Source organism: Cricetulus griseus, assembly GCF_003668045.3.
Source record: "Cricetulus griseus strain 17A/GY chromosome 1 unlocalized genomic scaffold, alternate assembly CriGri-PICRH-1.0 chr1_0, whole genome shotgun sequence".
Taxonomy (NCBI): Eukaryota; Metazoa; Chordata; class Mammalia; order Rodentia; family Cricetidae; genus Cricetulus; species Cricetulus griseus.
The window spans coordinates 203,268,985-203,290,110 of record NW_023276806.1 but is presented as its reverse complement, the minus strand read 5'-3'; the positions used below and the strand labels follow the sequence as shown (position 1 = coordinate 203,290,110).

Below are 21,126 nucleotides of genomic sequence, written 5' to 3'. Positions count from 1 at the left end.
ATCTGCTTGTCTCTGCCTCTCAAGGGCCTGGGTGAACAGACTTTCAGTGATTTTTAAGCCATCCATCCTAAACATTCACAGTTACCCTCATGCATACACTTAGATAGCCTCTGACTGAAACTGGTTGGATATTGTTTCATTTATGATCAGAGAAGGACTAACAGAATTTTTGTTTCAATTAAGTTTTTCATGGCCATCTCAAATTTTTATCCTTAATCACAACATAAATACTATCATTAAAAAAATTTGAGGACAACCCTGAGAACTATTGGTAGAAGAGAGAACGATAGTCAAAAATAAAACTTTTCTTTAGAAAGTCTTTTCTGCCCTCTACACTGCATGCATCCTTTGTCTGTCCCGCTGCAGATGGTAAATAGTTAGGTTAAGCTGGATTTGCTTTGCTGCAAATGCAGGTTAATATTGAACAAAGGAACCAATGCAGCATATGAGAATGTGTCTGCCTCTCCATTGAAATAAATGCAGGGGACTGATAGATGAGCTTCATGTATGTTGGGGTTGTTTTTAATGAGTGAGTTAACTGTGCTAACAAGCCAGAACACTAATCAGAATGTATAGTAGCTTGTCAGGGGAGTGGCAGCTAATTTCTGTTTGTCAGTCTAGAGCCTTTAGAGTGTTTTCACTCTGGCAAACTGAAAAGGAGTCTGAAAAATTAACTGGAACATGAAACTGTCATGTCTAACCAGTCCTGGACAGCAAGAGGACTGTTTAAATACAACACTGATCAGGATTTATGGACTCGGCCTAATGATTGCATTTCTGGGGGATTTTTTGGGTTCCGTGTTGGAAGCATATTCTAATGTTTCTGCTCTTTATCATCTTAATTTTTTTTTAATTCTCAGTGACATGCTGTATTAAAATAATAATGGAAGTTGCATATGTATTTGTTTAAAGTTGTTAAAAGTAGTAACAAAGAATGAAAAACAGCGGCGGGCTAGTCACTGGATAGTGTGTCCACGTGCACTGCTGGGATTGGTCTCCCTGATTCCATTCTTGCTACCTAACAATTGAGTCAGGCCCCCAAAGCATGGACTTCCAGGGCAGAGCGCTTAGTATGCAGCTGGCCTGTCACACTGAAGGCCACCTGCTGAAGTCAGTGACATTCCACACATTTGCATCAGCAGGATGACTGCCACATGCTGCTCCCACAATCTGGATAGAGCGTTTTTAAAACCATCAGTCCTATCTTCCAACTACTAGCACAATTGGGAAGTTAGGAAGAAGAACACGATGAAAAATAGAGAGGGGAAAATGTCGGCCACAACCTTGTTAGACTTGGAAACTACAGCCACAGCTAAAACATCACACCCTACTGTACTGTGTCATTTTTCAAAAGAAGTCCTAGTGGTTGAGTTTCCCTTAGCTGTCTCAGAGAACACAGGCTGCTTGACTCATTGGCCCTCAAGATCATTTAAATTAAACCATAAAAATGATTTTTTTTTTTTTGGTTTTTTCGAGACAGGGTTTCTCTGTGGCTTTGGAGGCTGTCCTGGAACTAGCTCTTGTAGACCAGGCTGGTCTTGAACTCACAGAGATCCACCTGCCTCTGCCTCCCAAGTGCTGGGATTAAAGGCTTGTGCCACCACCGCCCAGCCATAAAAATGAATTTTAAATATCATATTATTCAGGAAAATATTTTCATGACTTGTAATATACCCAATTCCTAATGAAGTATTGAGAGTTGAAGGGACAGGACGCATTTTAGATTGTATTGATTAGCCCTTTGTGGTTTTCATGGTGGCTCTCATCTCAGTCGTGCAACTCCTGAGTATTTACCAAACCACCAGCTTTAATCCTAGAAGAGCAGTATCCTCGAGTTCTCTTGAAACTTGGAATTTGACATTTTAGTGGCCTTTGTGGTTCTTCATTGATAAGCGTATCTTACTTTGGCTGCTGCATGTTCAGTTTGGACTCTTAAAAGCTGACATTCTGGTGCGGGACAAGATCTTATCCCAGTGTTTACAGTGGAAGGTGCTGAAACTGATCATGTGAACAACTTGCAGAGGTTGCTTATCTGTCCTGTGAGAAGCTGGAGTTGCCTCTTGTGGCTTGAATGATAATGGCCTTGTCTTAGTTAGGGTTTCTATTGCTGTGAAGAGATACCATGACCATAGCAACCATTATAAATAAAAACATTTACTTGAAGTACATTATCATTACAACGGGAGCATAGTGGTGCAGGAAGACATGGTGCTGGCTGCATCTTGATCAGAAGACAACAGGAAATGGACTGACACTGGGAGAAATCTTGAGCACAGGAAACCTCAAAGCCTACCTCCACTGTGACACACTTCCTGCAAAGGCCATATCTACTCCAACAAAGATACACCTCCTAATACTGCCATTCCTTGTGAGTTTATATGGGCCAATTACATTCAAACTACCATAGCCACTAAAGGCTCTTATCTTTTAATACTTAGTTGCCAGGGAGTAGAACTCTTTGAAAGGATTAGAAAGATTAGGAGGCGTGACTTTATTGGAGGAAATATGTTACTGGGGCTGGGTTTCCGGATTTCAAATGACACTCCCAATCTCTTATCTGTCTGTCTATCTATCTATCTATCTATCTATCTATCTATCTATCTATCTATCTATCTATCTATCTATCCTCTCAGCCTACAGAGTAGGAAGTAGCTCTCAGCTACTTCTTTAGCCCTATGCATGCTTCCCACCATATTGATAATGGACTAACCTCTGAAACTATAAGCAAGTGCCCAATTAAATGTTTTTTTTTTTTTATAAGAGTTGCCATGGTTGTGGTGTCTCTTCACAGCAATAGAAGGGTGATATACGACACCTCACTTCTCCTAATTACTAGTCCAATAGCTCCCCACAGGGAGTCTTCTGAGACTCTATGTTACTTTACATTTTGAAGGTGTTATCAACTTTGGAGATAGCATTAAGCAGGAAGGCCTGCATGTTACTAGTTGAAAGTAACTTCATAATCTGAGGGCATTCACCCTGAAACAAGCACAGGCCATGGCTTCTTACTACTCTACTGTGATAGTTGCATTGGGACCACAATGAAATCAGTTTCTTATGCCTTTTGAGCAGTTACTACATCACTGGTTTAAGATTCAAAGAACACTCTCCTGGATCTGTATTTTATAGACTCTGGCAATGCCAACCTTGTTTAAATTATTCCAGCCTATCCTAAAAATGTGTTCATTTATCTTAAAGTTTTAAGCATGAAAAAATGAGGACTCACAGTTTGTGTAGCATAGGGGAGAAAGAACACTAGCTACAGAGCTAAAAGCATGGGGCATAGATACCTTTATCACATTGAAGTAAAATAAAATGTCCACTTACTTGAATCCCAAGAAAAGCCACTGAAGCCATATCCAGGACAAGAGGAGAAGGATTATGGCAACCGGGAAGGAAAACAAAAACCAAGATCCGAAGTTGAGGCAACGACAATCAGGGTATCGTCTATATGAAAAGAGGAAGCTGGGTTAGGGAGGAGAGACATGAGGAGCCTTCACTGACAGTCATGAAGCCAAGAGTAGTGTTCTTGGGCTCTGGGCAGGGAAGGCTGCCCTGGAGTGCACTCACAGTATGTATGCTAACTAGCATTCCTTTCTATCTGCCCTCATTCTGTAACTACATAATTATACTGTACCCCAACAAAGTATAATTATTCTTTTAAATATACTGGGGTGCAGCATAATTATTCTTTTAAATCAATCTCTAGTGAAACACTTGTGAAAACACCTATCACTATAGCTCAAATTCGTTAAATACAAAATAAATGTGTATACACGAAGAGGTGTGTTTTGTTGCCGTTGTTCAAATCAACAGATCAGGAATGATCAAAGAGTAAGCAGCTGGGCTGAGAACAGGTGAGGTGGGAAGAACTCACTATTGGGTACCATTCCCCTCTGGTATTCTCATATCCATGAAGAACTTAAGACTCTGCTTAGACTGTCTCCTCCAGCTGTTTTCCAGTTTTGTTTTGTTTTAACAAAAAACATGGTACCATCTTGGCTATATGAGAGGTCATTCTATCCAGCTTTGGGCTCAGTCTAATGAGACACTCTGGACCAGAAATATTCTGTGTAAGACATCTTATTTTTTCTTTATCTTCTAGTTATTTTACTTTCAAATGAACATAATAGCAAAGCATCAGCAATTAAACGTGCTAAGATAACAAACATCCTTTTTTTTGTGTGTGTGAGGGGGTGACCTTACATTCATTACTTTAAAATATCGCCTAAATACTAAATAAATTTTCATATCACAATCATTTTGTAACTACAGAGGAACATCTGGAAATTTGAAAAATAATTGGTTTTGATAAATTTGTCCTTGATGTGATAACAAAAAGAGAGTTGGAAATCTAAACATATACAAAAAATTGACAACCCGTTTTTAGTGCTTTTTGAAATGACAAAATACTGATAGCTTTTGGAAAATAAAGAGTTTCAATTTTTGTTATAGTTTATTGCATAGCAATTTCCTCCAAATTGAAGTATAAGTTCCTGGAGGGAGGAGTGAAGTTCACAAGACTTAAGAAGTAAACAAATCACACAAGTGCAGGAAGCTGAAAGTCACAAAGCCACTCTCCAAGGTTATAATCAGCAAACAATTGCTCAGAAGAAGTTCTGGGATCTGGTGAGATGCATGCAAGTCCAGCAGAGATCTCTGGAGTTGTAGCATTTCAGAGTCATTACTTATTCTAGGGTGAGCTTTTTAGTGGTTCAGCTGCTATTGATTAATCCAAATTCCTGTACATCACTCCACAACCATTTTCCTATTAAGTAACTCCAATATGCTTCTCCAACTGGAACTTTAATAGAATAGTTTATGTGACCTTTTCTGGGTACCCTGCCATGGGTGAGTAGACATTTGTTCACATCTTCTCAGGAAAAGTCATACAACATATTTAAGTAAGAGTTTGCATTTTGTTACTTAAGAAAATTGTACAGCCAGTCCTAGAGGCCTGTTCATAAGGTAGCACTAGAGAGGCTGCAGTAGGAAGATTTCAAGTTCCAGGTTCATCTGTGTCATATAGTAAGGCCACAACTTTAAAAAAATCATATAAATTTTATTGTAGACATCCCATTTAGCACTGAATGTTCCAAGGTCCCTCACTTTCTGCAAACTGTCTGGCTGTGGGTCTCTGTATTTCTTCCCATCTGCTGAAGTAAGCTTCTCTGATAATGGCTGAACAAGGCACTAATCTATGAATATAGCAGAATGTTACTTGGACTCATTTTATGACTGTGTTCCTTTAGTAGACCCATAGTATTTGGTTTTACTCTAGGTCCATGGGCTATCTACTCTTGGCTTTTTGGCCACCTAAGCAATGTCAGGTATGAGTTTCATCTCATGGCATGGGCCTTAAATAAAGTCAGATCTTGGTTGGTTGCTCCCACATACTTTGTGCCACTATTGTACCAGCTTATTTTGCAGACAGGTGATGACTGTGGATTGAAGGGTTTGTATCTGTGTTAGTGTTTACCTTTCTCCTGCAGTGGAATGCAGAGTACTTTCCAGTAGCATGAACACTAGTCATAGGAATGAAGGCTCTGTGTAGGCACCAGCTCAACTTCTCTTTGTTCAATGAGTTGTGTATGTGTTGTCTTCAGCAATGGGGCCTTCCTATCCATTTGTGGAGAAAAACCAAAGGCCTTGGCAATAGCCTGGGTTGTTTGTGGGTTCTCATGGGACCCCTTTGGCAGAAAGAGCATAAGAGCCAGATGGAGGACACCAAGGAGACAAGGCATCCAAAACACAGCTCCACTGACACACATATGAACTCAAAGAGATTGAGGCAGCATGCCCAGGGCCTACCTCGGTCTGTACCATATGGGACTAAAGAGCTGAGAGGGGAAGTGGACACATTGTTCTTTCCCTGACCTAGAATCCAGCTCCACTAACACCACTGCAAATGAAAAATAAGTTTTCTCCAAGAAAGTCTTCACTGAAAAAACAAACCACTCTTAAGGGTAGCCCCCAGCAGTAGATAGCCAACATAAAACAAACTCAAAGGCATCTTCAGAAGATCTTCAGTTTATAGTGTTGTGCTGGGGCTTTTTCTTTCCTTTTAAAATCTTGTAAGTACTTTGAATGTATATTATGGCTTCTAGTTTTTTGTTTTTGTGGCATGCCTGTATATGCAAACCTCTGTGTCTGTCTATATGTGTTCTTCATGCTTTTGTTTTGACTCTTATTCTTCTATTTTTTGTTTGTCTTATTCTAATTTATTTGTTTTTGTTTTATCTTATTTTGTTTTCATTCCTTAGTTGACCATGAGAGACAGAAAGGGTGTGGATCTGGAGGAACAGAGAGGACTTGAGGGGTGGGAACCATAATTAGAATATTTTGGATGAAAAAATATCTATTTTCAGTAGTGAAAAAATTCATGTAAGTTTTTATGTTGGCCATTCTGTTTGGGGTGGACACAGAGGTCCACCAGTAACCAAGAAGCTACTTGCAATTTATTCCTGCTGGGAAAGGGAAAATCAGTTTTTTTTCCAATGAACTGTCAGCCACACCACAGAGTAGCTCAGGGCCCAGGAGTAGTTGGTTAACACAGATTCCATGTTTAGGATTTTTGTTGTTGTTGTTGTTGTTGTTTTGTTTTCTGTGAACTTTTTGTTTTCTTTGGATATTCCTTTGTATTATTAGGGTTTTTTGTTTCTTTATTTTGATTTTTTTCTTGTTTCAGAGAGACAGAAAAAACTTGAAGTTGTAGGTAAGGAGGTAGGGAGAATCTGGGTGATTTGAGAGAGGGAAAATATGATCAAATATATTGTTTGAAAACATTTAAATAAAACATATGAATAAATGAAATGTTTTATATTGCATGTATGTAGCAAAGTTACATACTTCCGTTTTATTTCTTGAAGACAGCTTCTAAGTGATGTAAAGTCCCAGAGGCACCTCCCTTGTACTTCCCACATGACTTCTAATGAATCTATACTTTTAACACAAAATAATTAGGTGTTCACAACTTTAGACTTATAATTCTTCCTATCATTTTCTGTGAGTTTATAAAAACTCTTGAATCTCCTGACCTCTGGAGCTAGCATTATCAACTTAATGATAATTAATATTTTATCTACCTTGAGGAAATTCAAGGGTTGGTTTATGTTTGTACAATTAGAAAGTGGAGAATGATAATTTTTAAAATGTCAGAAAATATATAGAACTAGGTAAAAAGAAAATTTTTTACCTTGCCCAGGAGGTTCTATTCCTTTTAGTTGGAAAACAGAACAGGACACACTCAAGCTGCACATTCTGTCAGTCTTATTAAACTTGTGTTACAGAATGGCCTTGGTTTTCTATACAGCCCTTTGGCACTTGGATGCACTGTATGCATTAGGATCAGAGCAATGATGACCAAAGCCTCACTTCACTTTTTCTCATTTATCATAACACCTTAAAATCGGGCTGCATTGCATCCTGCTCCTATTGGATAGACTTCTACAGTGCATATTTGACTGAAAAGAAGCTTTTCACAAGTTTTGCCTGAGGGATAGTTCATTAGAAAAAAACAACAGAACCCTGAAAAGCTAAATTTGTTATGGTTATTTCTTTTCTTGAGAAGTAAAGAAGGCTATAAATAACTATATAGGAATATGGCACTATGAACATCACTGTAACACATACCTAGAATGAATATTCCAAATGGTATATTATAAAAATTTATTTTTCTATAGCATTCATTTCTCATGGCTCTTCATATTCCATAATTTAATGAATGCAGATTTATATCCAAAATAACCACCCATCTTTTTCTATTATGAATTATGCTAAAAATTCAGTCCTTATAAAATTCTTTTATTTTTATCCCATACTATGGAATGCATAGTTATGTCTAAACATTAGTGTTAGTTGTAGGTATTTTCCTAGGTCTTGGTGGTACAAAGATAGGGTGCAAGTTCTTCAGAAACTCACAAAAAGTATAGAATATAGGCATTAAGTGGGTAAGCTGGTAATATATATAAATAATTTTTAATATCTAAGTATAATATATTATGTGTAACATTATCTATAGTATAGAAACATAATATATAAAGATTTTTAATGTATCAATTTAAAGTCATAGTTGGTGGTGGTAAAGATAAAAGGAAAACAAGAGTGCATCCATTTATAAATTGATTTTCTTATAAAAATGGATACACGGAAGAGGGTATGGTCAAATTTCATTTGTCTGAATATCAATCACTATCCAGTATTCCCAGCAGTGCTTGTGAAAGGTGGTGTCTCACCTGTGGGTATGAGAATAAGTATTTATAATACAATTAGGAACTATGCTGGCTTAGTAAAGTGGTCATTGTAGCTTCTTCTCCAAGATCCATGACCTCACTAACCCCGAGTAGTGGGATAAGTTTGCAGTACCAGACATGACTCTCCTCTTGCTGAGTGGGCCTCAAGTCCAAGTAGAGAGCTATTGGTTACCTCCAAGGTATGCATGCCACTAAAAAGTCTGTCCCAGGAGAGAGCCTCCAATTGGTTATCCAATACATGGTCAGCCCTGAAATAATATGCATACAAGTAACATTATATTGACTGAACAGGTTGTATTTATATATATAAAGCAATGTGTCTATATATTATATATTATGAGTATAACTATTATATATTATATATATATAATTAAAGAAATAGAGGCCATAAGTTTAAGGTGGTACATGAGAAGGTTTGGAGGGGGGAAAGGAAGGGAGAAACTGATGTAATTATACATTTTAATTTAAAATGTTTTAAAGGATCAGTCTTTTCTCTAATGTATATTTTTAGTGTCAAGAATCAGGCAGTTGTAGGTGGGTGGACTTTTGTCTGGGTCCTTAGTTGTATGACACTGGTCCACTGACCAATGTGTCTGCTTTTGTGTCAGCTCCATGTTGTTTATTCTTTCTGTGACACTGTAGCATGGCTTGAGGTAAGGTTTGGTGATATCTCCACTGATGTTTTATTGTTCTCAAGCTGCTTTATGTGTCTGGTATCTTTTGTGATTCCTTATGAATTATATGATTTTCAAAACAGAAATTCTGTGAATAGTTGCATAGGAATTTTCATGAGAATTATATTGAATAAACAGATCACTTTTGGCAGGATGGCCATTTTCACTGTATTAACTGTACCAATCCATGAACATAAGAAGTCTTTCTGTAAACATAAAGTAAATATGACATATAGTAAATGATGAAGTTTGAAGGGCAGGTTGGTTAAGGAATAGGTCATGAGGGGAGCTGATTCAGAATGACTTGATATACACTTTAGTTCTCTAAATGATAATATTTGATAGACCCCTATATACATGAGTCAAGAGTTAAGAGGAGGGGGCAGACATACAGATATAAAATAGATAGCCATTAGTGAATAGGTTTGGATTCTAAGCTAGGGAGGGATGCTAAGTTGGGGATGGAATGGGGATTTAGATGTGGAGCTGCATTGCAGCGCATGCTTAGGCTCACACTGATTGAAGAGGTCAGGAAAAGGTGCAGGAATGAGCACGAAGGCTAAGAACTTTCAAATCTAATGAAATCCCTTGAACATGGCATTACACTTCTATTTCACAGGGGAAAGCCCCAAGTCACAGGGATTAAGTGTATTATTTAAGGTCATAGATTGTGTAGTCAAGTGGGATTTTCAACCCTGGAGAAGTTTTAACTTAAAACAAAACCATTTATCACTATCCCTCTGTGTCTTCAACTACAGATCCTAGTTAAAACTTGAAAGTTCTGTGTATATCACAAAATGGCCATAATCTGGCTTGAAATCTTTTTAATTTAAGGGCATTTAAAACAGCTTCAATTTTTTCATCTAAAACAGACATGCTTGGACCTAAAGTTTGTATATTCTCAATTGTTGATAGTGAATAAGATACCATTGTTATTGCAGTTCTATGACCAACTATGAACAAGATGAATAACTTTGAGGCACAAAAACAGCCTTAAAGGAAAGGATGCAGTTATGGAAATCTACAGTCTTGTTAAAGATTTGGATCATTACCAGTCATAATGAGTTGATATCTACACCAATTATAATCCTTTTTTATGACAATCCTTTTGATTTAGAACTTTTTCAGTTATGCAAGACAAAGTTAATTCTCAGCTTTGGAGTTGAGGACTCTAAGAGATGCTTATTTTTAATAGAAGTTTAAAAGTGTTGACTGCTTTTGTTTTCACAAGCCAGGCATAATTTCTCACGACAAGAACAAGGGCTCACATATGAATGCATAGCAGTGCGACAGTGTGTGCACGACCCATGTAAGTCCAAGCCAAACTCACTCCCAGCATGAAGAGGGGAGTGGGCATGAAGTTCCATCCCTAGCTGGGGAGCTATGGCCAATTACCAACTGCTGGGAGGGAAGGGTCAATTTCGCAGGAGTGTAGCTCCTGTGAAGTTAACCATGCTTGAGCGCACATCCAAGAGTATTTGGGTAGCACAAACTGGCCTTGATAAGGAAAAATTTAAAGGACAAGTTGGGTGGGCAAGAAAGTGTCACATAGATATGGGGAAGTTGAGAAAGGAGTATGAATATTATCAAAACAAGGTGTTTGAAAAATCTCAAAGAATGAAGAGAGAGGGAAAGAGAGAGACAGACAGAGAGAGAGAGAGAGAGAGAGAGAGAGAGAGAGAGAGAGAGAGAGAGAGAGAGAGAGGTGGCAACAAGAATCCAGAGTAGTTGACAATGCTGCCATCCCAGGCTCTATGCAGAACCACATATGCACTGAACCTTTAATTTTTATGATAATAAATTTTGTTCCCCTATTTAGATTTAAAAATTCTGATGGTCAAAGAAGGTAAGCTGATATATGACAGGGTTAAAAATCTGAACTGACATATGATCCAAATTCTGTGATGTCTACATTCTCAATTTAAAAAATGATTATGTATTCATGTATGAGGGGTATATTTGCACGTGTGTGTGTGTGTGTGTGTGTGTGTGTGTGTGTGTGTGTGTGTATGTATGTATGTATGTTCATGTCACAGAACACATGTGGAGGTCACAGAACATCCTTCAGCAGTTGGCTTTCACCTTCTATCACATGGGTCCCCAGGATTAGATTCAGGTTGCCAGGCTTGGTGGTAAATACTTTTATCTGCTTAGGCATTTTTTCTGATCCCCACGTTTCTTCTCTGATAGTTGTCAGGGAATGTGTTTCTAAGAGATTAATGCTGTTCCAAAGTGAGAGCCATGGTAGTTGTTGAAGGGAATTAATACTGTATTGAGAAGGATAAATTTACTTTCTTCATCTCTGATTAGCAAAAATAAGGTAGCCAGGTAAGCTTTGAAACTGAAACAAGTGCAAATGAATTTTCTTTACCATCCCTTGGCCCATGAACCTTAGAATATCAGTCCACTCCTTGGCCTCATTTTCATTTTCTGCAGAACAGCTGTCAGCAATCAATCATAATCTAAAAATACTCATATTTGCCTCGACTCTTTCAATAAAGAAAGTAGCTCTGTTTTTATAACCTTCATTACAGTATGTTGCTCTTCTAAGTTTTGACTGGTATTGTAAATATCTTACAGTGACTACTGTACAGATTTAGTACCATATGTGTGTAGTAACAAATGCTATATGTGTGGCTGGATACTATCAATAGGTTTAGCTAGCCACTGAGATTTTTGGAGCCTATCTCATGTAGATCAGGGGACTGCTATAACTATTGGAGACACAATTAGCAATAGTGACTGTGATGATCATAAAAGAAGCCCTTCTTCCAAGCTACTTTCTATGACCATAATTTTACAGCTAAAATTTAAAATCCGAATAATATATTTTTTATAATTATCAAGATATGCCATTTTACTTGGGATAACATTCCATTTTCTATTTCGATAGCTCTTTCTTGACTGATAGCTAGCTGTCATATTTATTTTGTGATAATAATGCATCATAACCTCCCTACTACTATAAAAATAACAATTATTCTCAGCAATATAGTTCCTTCCACAAAGTTTATTTTGATATAAAGATCACTCCATTGTTAGAACAAGCTTCAGGAACTATCAGGACTTTATGGAGTCCATGCTTATCTTGATACAATTGATCTCACACAATGCTTGTCTAATAGCTCTCTCCTTCCCTCAATCTCCCTTTTCCATGAGTTTCTCTTTCTTTCAGCTGTTCAAACCAGACTGACATTTTACCTTTGTTGTAAAAGAATTTCCCATAAGTTTTGGTCAGGCTGAAATTTATTCTTGTCTTTTTCAACTTTCACCTTCCCCTCCCCATGGTGGACTTAGGCCACTCTCATCAACTGAATTGTGTGCACCATGGACTGCTCTGTTGAACTCACCCTCTTCCAGCTTTTCTCAGCCATCTTCTTGCTCCTCTGTCACTTCTGGAGCCCCTGTTCCACCTTTTCCTCTGAAGATGGACTTCACTTTTGACACTCAGAATACCACGTGCTTCTGAATGTCCTACTCTAATTAACTTCCTTCACCTTCCTATTGACAGCATTTCCTGGAAGCACATTTATATTTGTCTTCTTTTAACTGTTTTCTGTCTTTGTGGATATTTCCATGTTCAAGAATTTAATCTCTGCTCTTGTAGATGTACTACTTGACTTATAATTACCTCATTGAATTCACTTACAAAACCTGCTACAGATCTCCTTATGGATAGGTTCTCAGTAGGCCATGCCAGTCTGTCCGGATTAAGTTCGTTACTTTCTACAGTGAATCTTCCTTTTCTTTTCTAGAAGTTCATGGCACCACTCTATAACCAGATATCCCCAGAGTTGCTTTAACCCCTCTTTAACCTCAAACTCTCATGATTAATTATAATGACCTTCTGGCTGTAGAGTATCTTAGATTTAAATCCTAAAATCTCAGAAGTAGGCTTTCATCATTTGACCACACATTAGTGATGCACTCCTAATTGGTTTCCTTTCCCCAGACTCTTAGAAAGCCAATCTGTAAGCACACTATTACTCTAAACTATGTAAAAATTAGATATTATCTGAGTCCTTAACAATATGTTGTAAACATTTCTCCATTGATTTATGAGGTGCACCTTATTTTGTTACTTTACATAGTACTTGCCTCTAAAATCTTTCTGAATCGTGTCAAATTTTCACTAGCATGTAACCAAAGTCCTCCTTTAGAACACATCTTCAGTTTCTGGGGAGGTAACTTTTCATGGAGGCAATTTCAGAAGTATTTCTATTATGATGATGTTCTATTATTATGTCTTTATCTATAAAAAGGACACATGGATTTATGAATAGATAGATATTAACTATAAGATAAATAGACAGGTAAATAGCTAGAGAAGATTTCAAAGTAGGTTATTCAATATTTTCCTTTCATAGTCCATTTGGAAGATGGCACCTTACTTTAAATATCAATGACAGGAATTGCTGATATTCAAGTTCCTTTATATCCTTTAGGGTTGGAAGAAAAAAAATCATTGCAAATTTGTTATTGCTCAAAACAATGGCAAGACTTATCAAGAGGAAAAGTCTGTATTGTTCTGGTGAGTTCCTAAATAAAGCAGAATATCCCTCCAGCTCTAAACACATGAAACAATAATATATATTGGAGAGCTTTAAGCTTCTGACATTTTTCCAATGGAAATGAATGAGCATTGCCCCATTGCAGTTTTATGAGATACTGTATTTTGCAAAGAAGCATTCAAGGAAAAGTTTACTATCTATTTTATTTAATGATATAAATTAAATTTATAAACTGACATGCTTTTCGCTTTTACAATAGTATTTTCTACCAAATGGCAAGTCTGATTTTATTCTAATCATGATTTCCATATGTTACTAGTGCAAAGGCAACAACGTTTTGAGGAAAAAACACTGCACTTCAAGGTGTATTCAAGTAGCTTCTGAATTTAAAGGAAATTTAAAGTCAAATTTCATGATCAGAGACACAAGACTCATGAAAATAGTTATTGAAACATTTGTTTAAATTGTTAAAAATGTTCTTGACCTGATACTAGAATATATTAGTGCACACAAAGAATTAAGAGAAATTAATTTTAAAAACTGGTCGATACACTACATAGAAATACAAAGGCTAGGGGCAAATGCTGTAAGGATTTAACTGTATAAAGTGATGTCTTTAGAATGGTCTAATTATTCTATACATAACAGCAGTTCTATGACACTAGCAGTAGTGAAACTGTTTGGATTAGGACTCAACATTAGGAAAAAGATTCTGAAGAGCTGGTTGCGATGTGGGATCTCTTCTAATCATTGGTGTAATTCTAGCTTGCAGAAATAATTCAGGTGCAATTCCAGTTCTGAATTTGGCTGTTCATGGAATATAGCCCCTCACCAATGAATTTCAGAAGTCTTCCACCATAAATCAAGACCTTTCTTAGATTTCTTCCTGAGTATTTGTTTAAACCCATGAAGCATCACTGAGTAGTGAACACAAATTGTCACACCCAACCAAGAAGCTGTTGAGACTTGATACCTGCCAGGAAAGGCAAAATTAGTTTTCTCCAATGGGTTGCATTGGGTGTATCAACCACATTTCAGGGCAAGACACATGCCTAGGTTTACTTAACCAAAGGAAAATGTACTCCATACTTTTGATGTTTTTTATTCATCTTTTTGTGTGCTTATTTGTTTTAATTTTCATTTTTGCTTTGTTTTGGTGAGACACAGAGAGCAAGAGTGAAAGAAGAAATAGGGAGATTGCAAGGATCTTGTAAGAGCTGAGAAATGGAAAAATATGATGAAAATACGTTGTTATAAAAATCATAGAAATATTTTTGGTTGTGAGCCTAGCCTTTAATGGCTGAGCCATCCCTCTAGCCCATTTATAGTCTCAAAAATGAAAGAAAATTTCAAAAAATCAGAAAAACAACATATGAAAATATGTGAACAAGAATAAATGTATGATGGATGTGTATTCACAGAAATATTAAATACACAGAAAGATCTTCAATATGGATTCTGAACTACATCATTGTTCTTCATACACAAGATGGTACACTTTGGAAAATGGGTATTGGCATTCTTAGTGTTGAATATGTTGGAGAAACTTTGTATGAAAATCATTTTACAAATAATTTGAGAAGGTTCAAGGAAGGAGCCTAGAGTCTGCCCTTTAGACTATAATTTCATAATTCTGAACCCTACTTTTTATGAGAAAAGTCTATCTCCTCTTCTTTGGCTTCTTAAATGCCATACACCTTCCTAATACTCTGGCAAGTATAAAATGCACCTTTAATGTCAGTTAGGAGACCTGGGCAGACTATGGGGCCACTGGTAGTGGAACAGTATTTATCCCTAGTATACAAATGGACATTGGGAGCCCATTCCCCATAGAGAGAGACTCTCTTAGCCCAGACACATGGGGTCTGCCTCAAATGATGTGACAGACTTTGATGATCCCCCATGGAAGTCTGACCCTTTCTATGGAGCAGAAGAGGAATGGGATGGGGGTTGTTGGGAGGCATGGGAGGATGGGAGAGAGAGGGAACTGGGATTGATAAATAAAATAATACTTTTTCTAATTTAAATAAAAATGCACCTTTAATACTCGAAACAGACATTGCTTCTAAGCTCAATGAAAAACGTGTATTTCTAATGGTTGCTCTAATACTTTCACATAATACAAAATATTTTAGCATTATTTACATATTTAATTCTCATAGTACTTTACAAAATGTGAATGTTTTGACTTCTTCCTTTCCAATTTGTACCCCTTGGTCTCCTTTTGTTGTCTTATTGCTCTAGCTAGAACTTCTAGTACTATATTGAATAGGTAAGGAGAGTGTGGACAGCCTTGTCTTGTTCCTGATTTCAGTGGAATTGCACTGAGTTTCTCTCCATTTAGTTTGATGTTGGCTGTTGGTTTACTGTATATTGCTTTTATTATGTTTAGCTATGCTCCTGTTATCCCTGATCTCTCCAAGACCTTTATCATGAAGGGGTGTTGGATTTCGTCAAAGGCTTTTTCAGCATCTAATGAGATGCTCATGTGGTTTTTTGCTTTCAGTTTTATATGATGGATTACATTGACAGATTTTCATATGTTGAACTAAACCTGCATCTCTGAGATGAAGAGATGAAGCCTACTTGGTCATGGTGGATGATTTATTTTGATGTGTTCTTGGATTTGGTTTGCCAGTATTTTATTGAGTACTTTTGCATTAATGTTCATTACTGAGATTGGTCTATAGTTCCCTTTCTTTATTGAATCTTTGTGTGTATTGGGTAACTGTAGCCTCATAAAAGGAGTTTGTCAATGTTGTACTTCAAGTTCTAGCTAGAGCAATAAGACAACAAAAGGAGATCACGGGTATACAAATAGGAAAAGAAGTTAAACTCTCACTATTTTCAGATGATATGATAGTTTACATATGTGACCCGAAAAACTTTACCAGGGAACTCCTAGAGCTAATAAACACCTTCAGCAAAGGATACAAGATTAACTCAAAATAATCAGTAGCTCTACTGCATACAGAGGATAAATGGGCTGGGAAAGAAATCAGAGAAACATCACCCTTTACAATAGCCACAAACAACATAAAATATCTTGGGCTAACAGCACCCAAACAAATTAAAGACCTATACTGTAAGAACTTTGAGTCTTTAAAGAAAGAAATTAAAGAAGATACCAGAACCTGGAAAGATCTCCCATGCTCTTGGATAGGTAGGATCAATATATCAAAAATGGCAATTTTGCCAAAAGCAGTCTACGGATTCAATGCACTCCCCATTAAAATCCCAACACAATTCTTCACAGACCTGGAAAAACAAAAGACCCAGGATAGCCAAAACAATCCTGTACAATAAAGGAACTTCCAGAGGCATCACCATCCCCGACGTCAAGCTCTGTTATAGAGCTATAGTCCTGAAAACAGCTTGGTATTGGCACAAAAATAGACAGATAGACAAATGGAATCTAACTGATTTAGACCCACACACCTATGAACACCTGATTTTTTTTACAAAGATGCTAAAATTATACAATGGAAAAAAGAAAGCATCTTTAATAAATGGTGTTGGCATAACTGGATGTTGGTGTGTAGAAGACTGCAGATAGATCCATATCCATTGCCATGCACAAAACTTAAGTCCAAATGGGTCGAATACCTCAACATAAATCCAGCCACACTGAACCTCTTAGAAGAGAAAGTAGTTGGTACCTTCAAAAGAATTGGTACAGTGGACCACTTCCTGACATCAGTAGCACAGACACAGCAATTGATAAATGGGACCTCCTGAAACTGAGACGCTTCTGTAAGACTAAGGACACAATCAGTAAGACAAAAGGCAGCCTACAGACTAGAAAAGATATTCACTAACCCCACTTCTGACAGTGGGCTGATATCCAAAATATACAAAGAACTCAAGAAGCTAGTCACCAAAACACCAAATAATCCAATCAAAAAGTGGGGTACAGAACTAAATAGACAATTCTCAATAGATGAATCTACAATGCCTTAAAGACACATAAGAAACTGCTCACCATCCTTAGCCATCAGGAAAATGCAAATCAACTCTGAGATACCATCTTACAGCAGCCAGAATGGCTAAAATCAAAAACACCAATGACAGTTTATGCTGGAGAGGATGTGGAGAAAGGGGAACACTCTTCCACTGCTGATGGGAGTGTAAACTCATACAGCCACTTTGGAAATCAGTATAGCAGTTTCTTGGGAAAATGGGAATCAGTCTACCACAAGATCCAGCAATTCCACTGTTAGGCATATACCCAAAAGAAGCACATTCATACAACAATGACATCTGTTCAACCATATTTATAGTAGCATTATTTGTAATAGCCAGAACCTGGAAGCAACCTAGATGCCCCTCAACTGAAGAATGGATGGAGAAAATGTGGTACATTTACACAATGGAGTACTACTGATCGGGAAAAAAAAACAAAAAAACAAAACAAACAATGGAATCTTGAAATTCGAAGGCAAATGGATGGAACTATAGGAAACTCTCCTGATTCTGGTAACCCAGAGACAAAAAGACAAGCATGGTATGTACTCACTCATATATGGATTTTAGACATAGAGCTAAGGATTACCAGCCTACAATCCACACCACCAGAGAAGCTAGGAAACAAGCAGGACCCTAAGAGAGACATACATGGTCCCCAGGAGAAGGGGAGAGGGACAAGATCTCCTGAGCAAATTGGGAGCATGGGGGAAGGGGGGAGTTAGGAGAAAGAGAAGGGCAGAAGAGGAGGGGAGAGGAAGACATGAGAGAGCAGGAAGATTGAGTCAGGGGAAGAATAGAGGAGAGCAAGAAAAGAGGTATCATAATAGAGGGAGCCATTTTAGGTTTAAAGAGAAATCTGGCACTAAAGAAATGTCCAGAGATCTCCAGAGTTGACCCCAACTAACAATCTAAGCAATAGTCGAGAGGCTACCTTAAATGCCCTTCTCTGATAGTGAGATTGATGACTACCTTATATGCCATCCTAGAGCCTTCAACCAGTAGCTGATGGAAGCAGAAGCAAATACCCACAGTAAACACTGAGCTGAACTCTGGAATCCAGTTTCAGTGAGGGAGGAATGATGAGCAAAGGGGTCAAGACCAAGCTGGAGAAACCCACAGAAACAGCTCACCTGAACAAGAGGGAACCTATGGGCCCCAGACTGATTGCCAGGAAACCAGCATAAGGACTGTTCCAGATGCCCTGAACGAGGATGTCAGTTTGGAGGTCTGGTTAATCTATAGGGCTTCTGGTAGTGGATAAGTATTTATCCCTAGCACACGAATGGACTTTGGGAGCCCACTCAACATAGAGGGATACTCCCTCAGCCTAGACACACTCCAAATGATATGATACATTTTGAAGATCCCCCACGGAAGCCTCACCCTCCCTGGGGAGCAGAGGGGAATGGGATAGGGGCCAGTGGAGAGCAGGGGAGGAGAGGAAGGAATAGTATATTCTAGTGCTTCCATCTCTGGTAGCTACCCAATTCTTCAGATTTTTGGGGGTTGCCAACTTCAACCTCTTGCAATTAGTGCCTGTTTTCACAATTCACCATCTAAGTTCAAATGCTCAGCATCCAAACTCTGACCATTTTCATGTTCACTCATTATCACATTAGAGAATTAGTTGCCGTGAAATAAATTCCCTTTCTGGTAAGATGCTCAGATAGGAGTTCTGCCACATCCCACACAGATAAGCATGCTGCCAGTGATGTTGTCAGAATAAGGCTGTTTTACAAAATCATCATTTGATCTCAGATTGGCAGAAGAATGAATCTTCAGGTACATGTAAATTTTCTAGACCCTGCATATTTCATCATCAGTCCAAAGGAATAGTCTCTGTATCTAGAGACATCCTGACAAGAAACAAAGATAAGTTAATCCTGCATTACAGTTCAGTCCTTGGATTTGATGTGTTAGGTAAGAATAATTTCTATGGTTTGTTTGCTGTCCACTTGTTAAATCACTAATCTGATTTTACTTACGTATTGAAATGCTCAGAGAAGATCAGGTTGGTGGAGGTACCAGTGAGTGTTGTCAGCCCTCCAATGGTTGAAGAGTAAGCAATAGATAAACACATGAGTTTACACAACATGTGATCCCTCTTTGACCGGTATTTTGCTCCTGTGACCGAGTTCTGTTAATAAGAAAATATGTTATGAGAACATCTGTATTTGTGGTTGTATATCAACATTTCTTACATAATGAATGTGCCCTGACTTGTCTGCTTCATATAGATGATGGTATTTGAAGATAGAACCTTTGGTAGACAATTATAGTTAATGCCATGAGGTGAGGTCAAAGCCCCTTGAAACGGAGACATTAAATTTCTCTCCATCAATTGAAAATGCAGAGAGGTGGCTGTTTGTGCCCAGAAAGCAGCTTTCACCAGACCCCTAATTCTGCCAGACCTGTATCCTAGACTTCACTGTGGTAAATGGGGAATTGTGGTATTTTGTTATAGTAGCCAGGGCTAATTAATGACATAGTAACTTCTTGTCCATTGGAAAGTAACAACAAAATAAGCCTTTAAGTAAAACATTCAAATATTTCACAAGCACCATTGCAGTCATACTTCACTCTTCTTCCCTCTCACCGTAACTTCCAAATATCTCTATATATAGTTTCGTGATGTTATTGATGGAACATGGTCAGTAGGTTCTGCAACATCTTTGAGAGCTTTTCCCACCATGGTCCTTTGATGGCTGATGGTCATAAGACATCTCTCTATAAACCAAATGTTTTCATCTTTATGATCTTTAGTATTGAGAGGTGGAATCAGAATCCCTGTCCCTCTCTATATCTTCCAAAATATCCTGCATGCCCCCCCACAAAATCTCTCTCTGTATCTTGTAAGTTGGATATTTTTCTATACTTTTGAGTGTGATATTGTGAAGTAGTTACTTAGTGCTTTCAGCTCCTGTCCAGCTTTGTCTCTCCATTTTACCCAAAACGTATGTCTTAGTTTCATTTCTGTTTTTGTGAGAAAAGTCCTGACAAAAATGGAGGTAGAGAAAGGTTGACTCAACTTGCAGTTCTGGGTTTCACTCCAGCATGGAGGGCAGTCACAGGGGCAGGAGATAGTCACATCCAATTTGTCTATGCTCAGCATAACTTTTCCACAATATGCAGTTCAGGATTCCATGAACTACATTGTATCCATGTAAATTTTATATCACAGTGAGAATGGCAATATCATACTAAGTTACAGATGAAGACATATGACACAGAGAGGTACAATGAATCATCCAGTGTCAGTTCTTAAAAGTGGCAATCCTGGATAATGAAACTATTGCCTTGCATTAAAGCCCAGAGCTGCAGCCCTTACTCTGTGTTATTTGTCCCCCTTAAAGTATTCTTTTCCTCTACTCACTTAATTCAATTTATTTACTTTTACTTAAAGTGTCACAAATGTGTTTAGATTCCTCTATTATCAAATCCATAATGTCATATAAGACAATATTATCTATGGTCTGAGTAGATCTAGTAGTATCTTTGAGACTCCATGAATCAACACCTGATAGTTTCACACTTGTTCTATATACTTTGAAATAAATCTAAGCACTTGATATCTTTTATCATACTGTATTCATATGTGTTTTAATATATAAGGATATTTTAAAATATGTAGTATATAGAACACATCTAAAATAGCCAAGAATTGTTATAAGGACATCCACATGCTATCTTGGTACCCAAGAACAGATTTTAAAAATGTATTTA

The 21,126-nt window shown here is 37.6% G+C and overlaps 1 protein-coding gene across 1 annotated transcript in view; it reads right to left on the bottom strand.

Moving 5' to 3' along the window:
- The window catches only part of Slc13a1 (solute carrier family 13 member 1), an 84,453-nt gene that overhangs the window by 15,085 nt on the left and 48,242 nt on the right, over positions 1 to 21,126 (bottom strand). Inside the window, exons 7-8 of the mRNA XM_027390000.2 lie at positions 19,389 to 19,540; positions 3,328 to 3,447 (exon numbers count right to left, since the gene is read on the bottom strand). Coding sequence (XP_027245801.1) covers positions 3,328 to 3,447; positions 19,389 to 19,540 — 272 coding nt within the window. The remainder of the gene's footprint in view (positions 1 to 3,327; positions 3,448 to 19,388; positions 19,541 to 21,126) is intronic.